We start from the raw sequence: 12870 nt of genomic DNA on the forward strand, positions 1-12870 counted from the left end.
CTTCTTTTTTGGATCTGCAACTTGGTCCAAGTCTATGCGCGGCTCTTCTCCTTCTCCTCTAGCCTAGCAGCACTTATCTCTACTCTACGTAGGTCGTGGTTGTTCGTTGCTTCTCATCGTCATCACCGGCACAAGTCTACTACTTCTCTTTTGATCATGGGTTACCATACTATCCTTACCGTGCGATGCATGATGCAGATTCAATCTTAGCATCCGATTTTCTCTTGCTCCGACTGCGGGGGTGTGATAGAAAATATTCTCATCTTAAGTTTAGGATATATTTTGTATAAGAATATCTTTATGATATCTTTACATATCTTGTTCAATGGAAATCACTCTAATCACGAGTTTATATTATCCAACATTACTAATGAACATGTCTAATAAAAAACACTCCAACGTCATCTTGTAAGTAACGATAAACAACTAATGAAAAGGGACAGGAATTGCAAACAAATTGTTTTTCCTTCTCATTGTCAAGCCATAAGATTCATCCATCTCTATCTCTTCAGGTTGAGCTCCATTAGGTAACTTCCAATCAAAATGGTAGAGCAACGCGGCTAATGCTAGCTTGACGTTAGCTACCCCTATTGTTCATCCGGGACACCTTCTCCTTCCGGCACCAAAAGGAATTAGCTCGAAATTATTTCCTTTATAATCAACCAAACAATTTTCAAATCTTTCAGGACTAAATTGTTCAGGGTCAGTCCAACATTCAGGGTCCCTTCTAATAGCCCATGCATTGATCACAACTCGAGTTAAAGCTTCCCTTACCACGTGTTTCAAGTACTTGAGCTCTTGGAGCTTCGTCTCATCAACTACTCCGCTCTCTTCATATACTCGTCGTACTTCAGCTTGTGCCTTCTCCATTACTCTCGGGTTCTTTAGCAACTCGGACATTGTCCATTCTAGTGTTGCCGATGAATTCTCACTTCCACCTCCTAAAAGCTCCTATATAAACATACACACATATATAAGCGTTTTAAATCTTTTTGTATACCATAGAGCTAATTATAAATTATTTTTTTTTACTTTGAAAAAAATCGATATATTTTGTCTGATCACAATAAAACTAGTCAAACTTATATAAATCACGTCAATTTTAAAAGTTGACAGATTGACATAGAAAAGTGAAACTTATATTTAAAAAAAAAAAAAAAAAAAAACAAACAAACAAACCAACCAGCACTAATCTAGTTAATTTAAGTTTAGAAAATAAACGATGGACTTACCACGATAACTCCCTTAATATTATCAGTTGACATGGAAAATCGTCGGGATCATCAACGTTGTCCTTGTGATATTTCAATAGAACATCAACCAAATCTTCTTCATGTCTGCCCTGTTTCTTATTAGATTGATGATCAGAAATTATAGGATCTAATATTCCATCAGATTCCTTAGTAAACTTCTGAAATTTACCCCTGCTAATTGTTTTAAGAAAATTAATCGAAGGGTAGACATCTGCTGGGCAAAATCCAGTGCAAGTTTCTGTTACTCCTGCTGTATATGCTCTTAATGCTGCTTGCTCGTTACCTTTAGTACCAAAAGTTGCTCTGAAATCCAAAGTCGTCGTAACGTTCGTTAATCGTTATTACCTTTGCATATTTTCATATGCTCAATCTAAGTAAATAATGTATCTATGTGTAAGAAATATTAAAAATTCTACAATAGTCATTTAAACCACAATTTTTAAATTGAACGATTGTGATTTAAATTAATAATTTTTTATTTTTTTTAATGTTAAAATTACTTAAAATTCATTTTCCTCATTTTAGGAATTCACTTTAATTTTTTGAAAATTAATGTATTAATTAAATTAAAAATCAGAAAAATAAATTAAAAAATTTATCATGGAATTTAACATTTAAAAATAAATCAAAAATCATTAAATTTAAACCTTTCAATTTTAAAAATTATGGTTGTCATTTTTTAAAATAAATACAGTATCACAAATGGATTTATGTAAGAATTAATCAAGAACAAATTGAGATTTGTATAATAAAAAGTCGAAAATACAGTGATGTATGTCGATAGGGAGGGATTTCTTCCAAAAAAAAAAATCTCGATAAGGAAGGATAAAATCATAAAAGTGTGAAATTAGAATAAATGAGGTAGAAATATAACCAACTCAAAGGAACAAATAAAAATAAAAACGTAACCAATTTAAAGGAAGGAGGTGATGTTAGTTATCACATACGAGTATATTCAATTCACATACTGACATACCTACACATAACGTCGCAAGCAAGGACAAAGAACTTGTTGCTAAGATTAACAGCACAACCAGCCTCCTTCCGAATTGCCTTCAACATATTCAGAGTCTCCTCCTCCCTTATGAACCTAAACGACTCGACTCGTTTCACGGTGAACAACTCGAGGGTGGATATCTTCCTCACTTGGCGCCAATACTCGCCGTAAGGTGCCAACCCTATGTCCAACAATCATAGAACACTTCCTTACCTACCATGAGCTCAGGCCGGTTACAAAACACCGCGTCATGAGTTTTCATCACCTCCCTAGCCATGTCGGCGGATGTGACTATAATCGTTGGTACTTGGCTGAGTTGTAGCATCATGACTCGGCCGTACTTCTTAGACAACTCCGCGAGGCGGTGGTGGGGGAGGGTATTTTTGGAAGAGAGTAAGTGGAGGTTGCCTATAAAGGGTAGTTTAGGAGGGCATGGAGGTAATTTTGATGTTGGTTTTTGCATGGATTTTATGACGTAGTTGAAAAATACGGTAGAACTAAAAATAAAGAGAGGGTATTGAAGTAGAGTTTCCATTTCTTAATCATAATAATGTGGATGGGATACTATATGCTATCTATTGTGCACTTATTTATAGGAGTTCTATATATATTATTGGAAATAATTTCAAACTTCAACTTGTAACACATCAATGCAATAATGTAATAACATAACATTAAATGTAGCTCTACCTTAAAAAAAGTTGAGGTTAGGCGTGAGTAGATACATGTAAAAAAGATAATACTCCCTCCGCTCACATTTGTCATAAATGGGTGCTCTCTATTATGTGCAATAAATTTTTTTATTTCCTCTTTTAGTAAATTTTAAAGAGTAAAAAGACCCTCTTACCCTTACTTTTATTTTTAACTTTGTTTAACATTTTTTAATTACACTTGCTTACCAACTAATTACCACCTTACCCAGCCACTTCACCGCCCCTACCACCAGCCCAGACGAGCCCAAAGCACCAGCACCACTGCGACAAGACCCCAGATCGTCGCGCAATTCTTCGACCATCCCCTACCCCTTTCCGTCGCCACTAATCCACCACAACCAATAATCTGAGCTTGTGGATTTCGGTGGTTTGAGTTCATGGGTTTCAATTCCAGATTTGCGTTTCGTGGCCAGAGCACCAGCACCACCGCGACAAGACCCCAGATCGTCGCGCAATTCTCCGACCATCCCCTACCCCTTTCCGTCCCCACTAATCCACCACAACCAATAATCTGAGTTCGTGGATTTCGGTGGTTTGAGTTCGTGGGTTTCGATTCCAGATCTGGGTTTCGTGGGTTTGGTGGTGGGTTTCGGTGGTCTGAGTTGTGGGTTACGGTGGTCTGAGTTCCTGGGTTTCGTGCGGTCTTCGAGTCGTGGGTTTCAGTGGTGGGTTTCAGTGGTTTGGGTTCGTGGGGTGGTGGTTTCGGTGGTGGTTTGGTTTGTGCGTGAAAGATAGAAAATTGTTCGTGGAGTGGTGGTTTCGGTGGTTTGGTTTGTGGGGTGGTGGGTTTTGGTGGTGGTTTCGTGGGGGTTGCGTAAGTGGGGTTGGGTGTTGGTGGTTCGTGGGGTGGCGTGGTGGTTCTGCGTCTGTGAGTGGTGGATGTTCTCCACTGTCTAATTGTGTGTTTTTTTATAAGGATTAATTATCCCTTCTCTCTCTTAATTTTCAATAATCTTGTTTAAGAAATTTTGCCTAGGAGTCCGCAAAAAGGACGTTTGGTGCAGATAATCGTGAACGGAGGGAGTATATTCGATTGCATGATTGAATTATTGGTATAGTTCAAGATATTCATCCACGTCTAGCTAATTCTTCAAGTTGAATTCCAACAAGCTAACTTTAAATTCTAATCAAACTTGAATTATATCTATTTATTGTCACATACAACACTAGGTTTACTCGATCTACATGGATTATTTGGTACGTACTCAATGTAACAGTGCATTGTTCGACTATGACCCTGTTTGGTAATTAGCTGATTAACTGATTGATATGCATGGTTGTATTAGTTGGTTTGACTTAGTGATATATTAACCGATTTGATGATTAACTAGTTGTAAACACTACCATAAAACAAGTGATTTTCCGACGGAAATTTTCCGTCAGAAACAACCTGTTTTCCGTCGAAAATTGTCGTCGTATAAGTTTTTGCAGGAAAACGACCTTTTTCGACGGTTAGATGTTTTTTTTATTATATGAAACAACTAAAAAGCTAAATGTTCAATAAGCTAATTCTAAAAAAAACCTCATGTTTTGAGCTTTTTCAAAAAGAGTTTTTTAAGTCCAAAAAACTCTTTAACAAGCTTTTCACCAAACAATAAAATTAGCTTTTGATACTCTAACAAGTTCAATAAGCGTAAAGCTCTCCAGAAAGCTCTTTACCAAATAAGATCTATATTATAGATAAATCATGTCAATGGTAATTGTTATTCATAAGTTCATAACACGTTTAATATGCTAAATGAAGTAGGTAGTCACTTTGCCATCCTTGGTAATAAAACAGTTCACCCTAATCTTAATTCCTTTAGCCAAGCATTCATAATGACTAAGCAACATTTATACTTAGTACAATAAAATGTTGATCTTTGAGTCGGATATCACGCACCATCTATTAAAGTCTATTAGAGGTGGGTTTTCACTCATTAGGTAAGCCACGTTTTGCACGCCAATGCCATTATATTTAATGCGACATATTAGTGTCACCATAATTTTTCAACAAAAGAAGAAAATAATTGTAAAAATAAAGAGTCGCCTATTATTTTGAAATATGTTCAAAATTCTAGTAATTTGTTAGTTGATCTTATTTTCAATCTTGGTTTATTTTATACTTTAGATGCATGTGTGGACGAGTATTGAGATTAATCTATCTTATGTTTTCTGTTTTACACATGATCGTCCATTTTAATAACTTTTTCAATAGTACCTGCTTACCTTCAATTGTTAATCCTATGTTTTATGTTTCTTTAATCATGCTAGTAGTAAGCTTCCTTAATTGTACTCTTGGTTGCGGGTTCAAATGCCCTATTAAGTATTAATTTAAAGTTTACACTACTACTATTACTTTAGTCTCTGTTTTCTAATTGGTGTTATTGAATTTCACTTCATTATTAAAACTAATGCACAACGTTAATTGTTATCATTTCTAATTATGAATAAGCAAAACTTATAATAAGTTGATAGTTTAAAATTAATGTTTTACGTGATAATATATTTTTATATATTAGTAGAAAAATATGGCAAAAGTACTTAATACATGTGAATAATTAAAACTCAATATGATACAAGCATACAACTTTAAAGGGAGGAAGTATGTGTCTACCAAAATTTGAACTAATTAAGATCCTTTATAAGCTTAGATTGTAAATCCTTTACATTGCAAGTAGGAGTTGAGGTTCGTTGTGACTTGTGAGTTTAAGTCTTGATTAACAAATTTCTTTTAAGTAAATTTAAGGAATACGAGTAACAATTTATGATAACAATAGGCTAGGGCTATCACTATTGACGATAAGATCACCAACATGCAACAATATGATATTACAATCAGTTTTTCCATCTAGGGTTTAGCCAGTTTCCTCATATTTATCATGGAGAGACTTTAGTTTTAGTAGTTTGTCATGTGTGCAACAATACAAATTTGGAAAATTTGTCTTCCAGATTTGTTTAACTAAGTGTTTGTTAGCATAGCGTTAGTTGTAGATTTAATTTAAAAGATTTTTTTTTATCTTGATCAGATCCAATCAAGTTTTGTTATTTTCGTGACCATACATCAATGGAGTTTTGTCAAAACGATGCAAAGACATTCAAAACTATTCGTCATTAGTTTAGGAGTGTTTAACTGTATTGAAAATTTAGAAATGGTAAGGAAGATTGCAAGGGATGAATTTTGACAGACACATAGTCCAAGTCTCCAACACACTCTAGATTTTAAAAATTCTAGTCAAATTGAAATCTAACTGAAGTAATTTGGCCAACTTCTAAATTTTGTTGCCATTTTCACAAATTTACATGTCATTTTCTTTTTACACAAACTCACACAACGGTCGAATTTTAATTCAAATTTCAAAAAAAATAAAAACTATTACGAATCCACACCATTTAATAATAAACTAAAGCAAATTCTTGAGTATATTAATGCCTCTGTATTAACGTCCAAAACTTGATATTAACTCTCGTCTATATTAATTCGTTATGTGGCTCCGGTCACTCCCTTGGAACAAAAAAAAAAAAAAATAAAAAATTGTACAAATAGCAATAAATAATAAAATTTGAAAGTGGGTTGTATTCTTTTCAGGTACCCGCAAATACCGCCAAAACATTAAAGTACCTGAACAGCGTAACTAGCCGTTACATTTTTCTTCATCTTCAATCTTCACTCCCTGAAATTTTTGTTTTTGTTTTCGTTTTACTATTCATCTCCTCAAATACCCAACTTTCCATATTTCTTCGTAATTTTGGTTCATATTTTTCAATAATTGAGGCAGAAGATTCTAGAATTTAGCAATAAAATCTCTTTCAAATTGGGTAAGTTTCAATATTCTGTTCACATTTCCTTTTATAAATTCTGGGTTTTGTTAGAATATTTGATCCAATTATAGTAACTTATCTTTTAATTCGACATTTGTAATCTGGGTTTCCTTTTTTCTTGGATTTTGCTGTCTAATTTATGTTTGATTTTTTTGGTTTTTGATGATTTCTTGAAATGAGTGTAGTTCTTAAATTAGAAACAGCCTAAATTAGTAATTTAGCAGTAATCGATAATCTGAAGCTTGATTAGATTGATTTTTTACCCAATTATATATGCAAGAGTCTTGTTTAATGTCTGTTAAACCCAATTCTTGTGATTGCCATCTAAGTGTTTGATAAAATGCCTGAATTATTTGAGCAGTGGATTTTGAAATTGGGTGTTGAAAATGGGAGAGCCCAAGACACCATTGTCCAAGATCCTAACAACCACATCATCATGTACTCCTGGGGGAACGAAAGTTCGAGAGGAGAAGATAATGGTAATGGTTCGAGTAAGGCCGCTGAGCTCGAGGGAGCAAGCAATGTATGATTTGATTGCATTGGAGTGCCCAGATGAGGAGACAGTAGAATTCAAGAATCCCAATGATGAGAGGCCTTGTTCCTCCTTTACCTTTAGTAATTTCTTACTTTTTTAACAAGGGTATGATGCATGATATCATAAAATGTGAAGCTTAATTTAACATGACTGCATTGGGTAACAGATAAAGTGTTCAGTCCAACTTGTGTGACCGCGAGGGTTTATGAAGGAGGGGCAAAGGATGTGGCCTTATCAGCTCTTACTGGGATTAATGGTGATTATATGCTTGATTCAATAGATATCTTTATTCTGGTGAAGTTTAGTAGATGTTTGTTGATTTAGTTCAAATTTTCTTTCTCGCAGCAACCATTTTCGCGTATGGACAGACTAGTAGTGGTAAAACGTTTACTATGAGAGGAATCACTGAATATGCAATTGAGGACATATATCAGTATATGCAAAATGTAAGCTAACTACTTGTGACTGTTCCTGTTATATCATTGGTTATGTGGCATATGTATGCTGGATGTTATTGTTACTTTGAATTTCTTATTTTCTTGTGAATTTTGAATGACTGCAATTGATAATATTACAGCAGAGCTTGTAGTATGTGTCATTGTAATCTGGTTTTGAAGGCTGGTTTTGATACTTTATACTATTCTTGCAGCATCCTGAAAGAAATTTTTCAGTGAAAATGTCTGCTTTGGAGATCTACAATGAGACTGTGGTTGATCTTTTAAATCGTAGTTCTGGTCCACTTCGACTTTTGGATGATCCTGAGGTACTTGTTGCTACATATTCCGTATTTGATATGTTTTAGATTTGTTTCTTGCTTTTGTATAATATAGCAATCTTTCTGTTGCAGAAAGGAACCATGGTTGAAAAGCAAGTTGAAGAAGTTGTAAAGGATAGTCAGCATTTGAAGCATTTAATTGGCATCTGTGAAGGTAGCTTTCTTAAAATTCCATCTCTGGATAATCCTCAAAGAATGTGTACTTGAACAATTATATACTAGGAATCTGATCGGAGATATTACTAAATTAGGCACTATTTCGTGCAATTTATGAGATTATGTGAGCCACCCTTTGATTTATTGTTGTTTGCTGGATGCATAATGATGTAGTTTATGCTTTACAAGTGTTTCTCTAAAGATATTATAATTTTTTTTTTTTTAAAAAAAAAAAAAAGGTTGTTAGCTTCTGAGGCTTACCAAACAAGTCTAGATTAAGGTATATATTTCTTGCTTATTTGAACAAACTTATCTGAGTTTAATTGTTCCAGCATATGTTTTGCTCTAATTTTGCAGCTCAAAGGCAAGTAGGGGAGACAGCCTTGAATGATAAAAGTTCAAGATCACATCAGATAGTGAGACTGGTATATGCACCTGCTTTATTGTACTTTGTTCCTAAGAATCAACAAAGCTGAATTTCTAGCTTGAATCTAAAATATCTATCATACTTTTAGGATTTGATAGTTGTTGATTTGATTAAGATGGTTATAAACACCACTCATACCTGCGTCACTTTCCAATGTTTGCCATTGTCTATATATTTTTTATTTAGACCATTGAGAGCCGCCTCAAGGAAAATGCAGGCCGTCTGAAGTCTTTCGTAGCAAGCCTGGTACATGCTTCCTACTCTCTTCTGGTCTTGGTTGTTGCAACTGAAAGATACTTATTGCAAAACACCAAAATTTTCAGAATCTTGTCGACCTTGCTGGTAGTGAACGTGGCTCTCAAACTAAAAGTGCTGGTTTAAGGTTGAGGGAAGGAAGTCATATAAACCGCAGCTTGTTGACACTCACCCAAGTTATCCGAAAACTGGGGTTAGTATTTGTAATGGCTGGCAATCAGATTGTAGTTTATCACATTAAACAAATGCATATTAAAATTTTTATTAAAGAATTGATTTTTAGTCTGCTAATTTGTTTTGCTGTCTTGCATCCATTTCAGCAGTGGAAAAAGGACAGGTCATATACCATACAGAGAATCAAAGCTTACCCGAATATTGCAGTCTTCACTTGGAGGAAATGCACGAACTGCAATAATATGTACCTTAAGTCCTGCATTGAGTCATGTAGAACAATCACGCAATACACTGTTATTTGCAACAAGTGCAAAGGAGGTTACAAACACTACTAGGGTTAATGTGGTAAGATAGTCTTTACATACAATCTTTTGACAGTATAATATCATGTCTATTGTTTTATTTTGTAATGCAGTTGATATCATGCATAGGTTTCATGGTCCTCTATGCTTTGTTTTTGATTTATGATCTGAATATCTTTATCAAATAAGCAAGCAATATTCTCTGATCAGGTTGTTACGGACCAGCAGTTGGTTAAGCATTTACAACAGGAAGTTTCTAGATTGGAAGCTGAGCTCAAAAGTCCAGAACCTTCATCTTCATCAGCTTTAAAGGCACTTTTGATTGAGAAAAACGTAAAAATCCAAAAGGTATGTTTCTTAGCTCGTGAAAACAGAACCATTTCAGCCTTTTTTCTGTGTTGAAAATCTTGAAATTAAAGGTTTGCTCTGCTGCTTTTTTAAGCAGAAGTCAGAAGTTTGAAACACAAACCCAACCTTATCTGATCCCCACCCATAAAAAAATACAAGAGTGAGGGAGAATGAGATTGCTCTTTAATTATATTGACTGACTAAAGCCTTGTTATCATGTATAGTTGGAGAGGGAAATGGGAGAGCTTAAGCGACAAAGAGATCTTGCACAGTCTCAACTTGAACTGGAAAGAACACGCAAGGAAAAGAAGGTAAACCAAGAATTTTGACACTCCATTTCCAGTGCTTTTCAGTTGCAATATTCTTCTTTTTGCTCATCCCTCTTTTCTATTTTAGGAATCAAGTAACTCCAGCCCATCTAATCAAGTGAGAAAGTGCCTCGCTTATCCATCAGACACAATTGCGAGCAAATTTGCATCTGAAACCCAGGAAAGATATAAGGCTGGAAGGCAGTCAACGCTTAGGCAATCAGTTACATCCACTGATCCTTCTCTCTTAGTGCAAGAGATCCGGAAGCTTGAAGTTCTGCAAAGACGACTTGGTGATGAAGCAAATAAAGCTCTTGACATACTTCAAAAAGAAGTTGCGTGTAACAGACTGGGGACACAAGATGCTGCTGAAAATGTTGCAAAGCTACTTTCTGAGATCAAAAACATGCAAATTATCAATTCCATATCCGAAGACATCATGGTAAAGGACAAAGCTGACCTGAAAGAGGAAATCATCCGGCTGAACTCGCAGGGGCAGACAATTGAATCTTTAGAAAAGAAGCTTGAGAATGTCCAGAACTCTGTGGACAGGTTGGTATTTACTTTGGGAAATAATGAGGATACCCCAGATTCAAAGACACAATCTAAAAGGAAAAAGGGTATCCCATTTAACCTAACCAACAGTCCAAACATGTCAAACTTCATAAGGGCTCCATGTTCTCCTCTTTCCTCTTCTCGGAGAGTAATGGATGAGATAGGTAATACTATGTCAGATAACCAAAGTACTGTGCCAACTAATGATAGTCTGCAGAATTCCTGCAAAAGCACCCCTCTTAAAGGTGACCAAGTTGGTTATTCTCATTCCTCTAGGGAGAATACTCCTGCAAGGCAGAAATCGAATTCAGTTAATGTAAAGAAAATGAAGAAAATGTTCAATAATACACTTGAAGAGACTGCACGTAACATCAGGTCATATGTTACTGAGTTAAAGGAAAGAGTTGCTAAGCTTCAGTATCAAAAGCAGCTTCTGGTTTGTCAGGTAAGAATTCTGATTGATCTATCCAACTGTTTCATGGCTTTTTATTCTGGTATTGACCCTTGTTGTATGGATGGATACTTATACTTATGTGATCTCAAGAATGATAATGTTCTGCTTGCTTGCTGTGGTTATCCACTTCATATCATGTCATGCCTTCTAGCATAGTTGCTACTATACAGATAAAACTACATCACCAATCACCATTGGAGGTCCTTGATATTAGAGTATCTTGGCTACATATTTGTTGTTTTATGGTCCTAGATAGGAAGTCAGAGGTTTTCTTATTGCCTGAGTAATTCATACCTTTAAAAGGACACTCGTTTACAGTAATCTTACATCGTTCTATCCAAAGAATATTTAATATGCAGCTTGTAGGCTTATGAATATGTAAAATCTCTTGTAATCTTTGTCCTTAAATTCTCACACATCTTTTGTTATCTGTTTGTTGATAACTAGGTGCTGGATCTGGAGGCTGGTGAAGCAACAACCAGTTCACATGGTGAAGCTGACCAATCTCCTTTTTCTTGGCTGTCAATGTTTGAGGAACAAAGAAAGCAGATAGTAATGTTATGGCATCTGTGCCATGTCTCGCTGGTGCACCGCACCCAGTTTTTCCTGTTATTTAGAGGTGATCCTGCTGATCAGGTATACATGGAAGTTGAGCTGCGAAGATTAACTTGGTTAGAACAGCATTTGTCAGATCTTGGAAATGCTAGCCCTGCTCTCTTAAGTGATGAACCAGCCTCCTATGTTTCGTCAAGGTACTGTCTCAGTTTGTCAGTTATTTAATATTGTATATAAGCGGCTTAGACGTTTTCCGTGATAACCCATAATGGGTGTGTGAACTACTTGCAGCATTAAGGCCCTTAAACAAGAGAGGGAAAACCTAGCAAAGAGGGTTAGTTCAAGATTAACACCAGAAGAAAGGGAAGCTCTCTACAGAAAGTGGGATATCCCACCAGAAGGGAAGCAAAGACGGAGGTTGCAGTTAGTCAACAAGTTATGGACTGACCCTCACAACTTGCAGCACGTGCAAGAAAGTGCGGAGATTGTAGCAAAGCTTGTTGGGTTTTGTGAATCCGGTGAGCAACTTAAAAGGGAGATGTTTGAACTTAATTTCAAGTCACCTTGTGATAAGAAAACATGGATGGGCTGGAACTTGATATCGAACCTGTTGCATCTGTAAATACTTGATCTGATTAATCTTCTGCAAATATATGTGTAAAGTTTGTCCTGTCTAACTAACCTTAGAATGTAATAACAAGTTTTATGCTGTCTACTAATCTTAGAAAAAAATGGGTGCACCTTTCGGAACACCCTGCAGAGCTCTTGTATTAAAGTGACTTCTGAAAAACCTTCTTACTGCACACTTTTGATGTTGCAAACACCATTTCGATGGTTTAATTCAAAATCTGCTTCATACACAAATAGCATCTTCTTCTCATCCCAAAATTGACATATTATTAGGAATTATTATATTCTTATTTCAGGATATATTTTCATATACTCTGATATGGTCAGATTTAGTTTCCTAGTTTTCCTAGATGTTGCCTTTTTCTAGAATTCTAAATGTCTTTGACTTGCTAGGATATACAGAATTGAAGATAATGATTTTTCTAAAGATTAATGTTCTGCTGAAGAAAAGGAACGTTTGATTATAATCAGAGTAATGTTAGGAGAAGATTATAATTTTCTTTTTTGATAGATAACAATATTCTATGCCTATAACAAGCTATTATTTTTTTTTTTTAATACTGTATTTTAAGGGATAAAATTCTGGTTTTGTACTTAAATCGAACTGTCATAAGTTTTTAATATTGAAATTT

At 35.3% G+C, this 12870-nt stretch overlaps 1 protein-coding gene and 1 pseudogene across 2 annotated transcripts; one reads left to right on the plus strand and one right to left on the minus strand.

Annotated features, from left to right (window-relative positions):
- Nucleotides 1–258: 258 nt before the first annotated feature.
- LOC110721839 lies at nucleotides 259–2805 on the minus strand (annotated as a pseudogene).
- Nucleotides 2806–6096: 3291 nt separating this feature from the next.
- On the plus strand, nucleotides 6097–12327 carry LOC110721838 (kinesin-like protein KIN-7B). Of its 2 annotated transcripts, none has more exons than XM_021901039.1 (15): nucleotides 6097–6761; nucleotides 7126–7379; nucleotides 7466–7555; nucleotides 7645–7745; nucleotides 7949–8062; nucleotides 8147–8228; nucleotides 8588–8655; nucleotides 8844–8903; nucleotides 8981–9105; nucleotides 9233–9431; nucleotides 9599–9736; nucleotides 9961–10047; nucleotides 10133–11044; nucleotides 11501–11805; nucleotides 11900–12327. In XM_021901039.1, the coding sequence occupies exons 2-15, from the start codon at nucleotides 7151–7153 to the stop codon at nucleotides 12228–12230; spliced, it is 2841 nt and encodes a 946-aa protein (XP_021756731.1). In that variant the 5' UTR covers nucleotides 6097–6761; nucleotides 7126–7150; the 3' UTR covers nucleotides 12231–12327. The 2 variants fall into 2 exon arrangements, with proteins under 2 accessions (XP_021756731.1, XP_021756732.1); XM_021901040.1 differs by having other exon boundaries at nucleotides 9236–9431.
- Nucleotides 12328–12870: the final 543 nt, after the last annotated feature.

This window comes from Chenopodium quinoa, unplaced genomic scaffold (genome assembly GCF_001683475.1).
Source record: "Chenopodium quinoa cultivar QQ74 unplaced genomic scaffold, ASM168347v1, whole genome shotgun sequence".
Taxonomy (NCBI): Eukaryota; Viridiplantae; Streptophyta; class Magnoliopsida; order Caryophyllales; family Amaranthaceae; genus Chenopodium; species Chenopodium quinoa.

Bases quoted from the DNA above. Each gene is read 5' to 3' on its own strand.
- LOC110721838 (XM_021901039.1), top strand. From the start codon at position 7,151: ATGGGAGAGCCCAAGACACCATTGTCCAAGATCCTAACAACCACATCA. The intron at 7,556-7,644 runs GTGATTATATGC...TCTTTCTCGCAG, and splicing joins AGCTCTTACTGGGATTAATG to CAACCATTTTCGCGTATGGA. The intron at 9,106-9,232 runs GTTAGTATTTGT...CATCCATTTCAG, and splicing joins CAAGTTATCCGAAAACTGGG to CAGTGGAAAAAGGACAGGTC.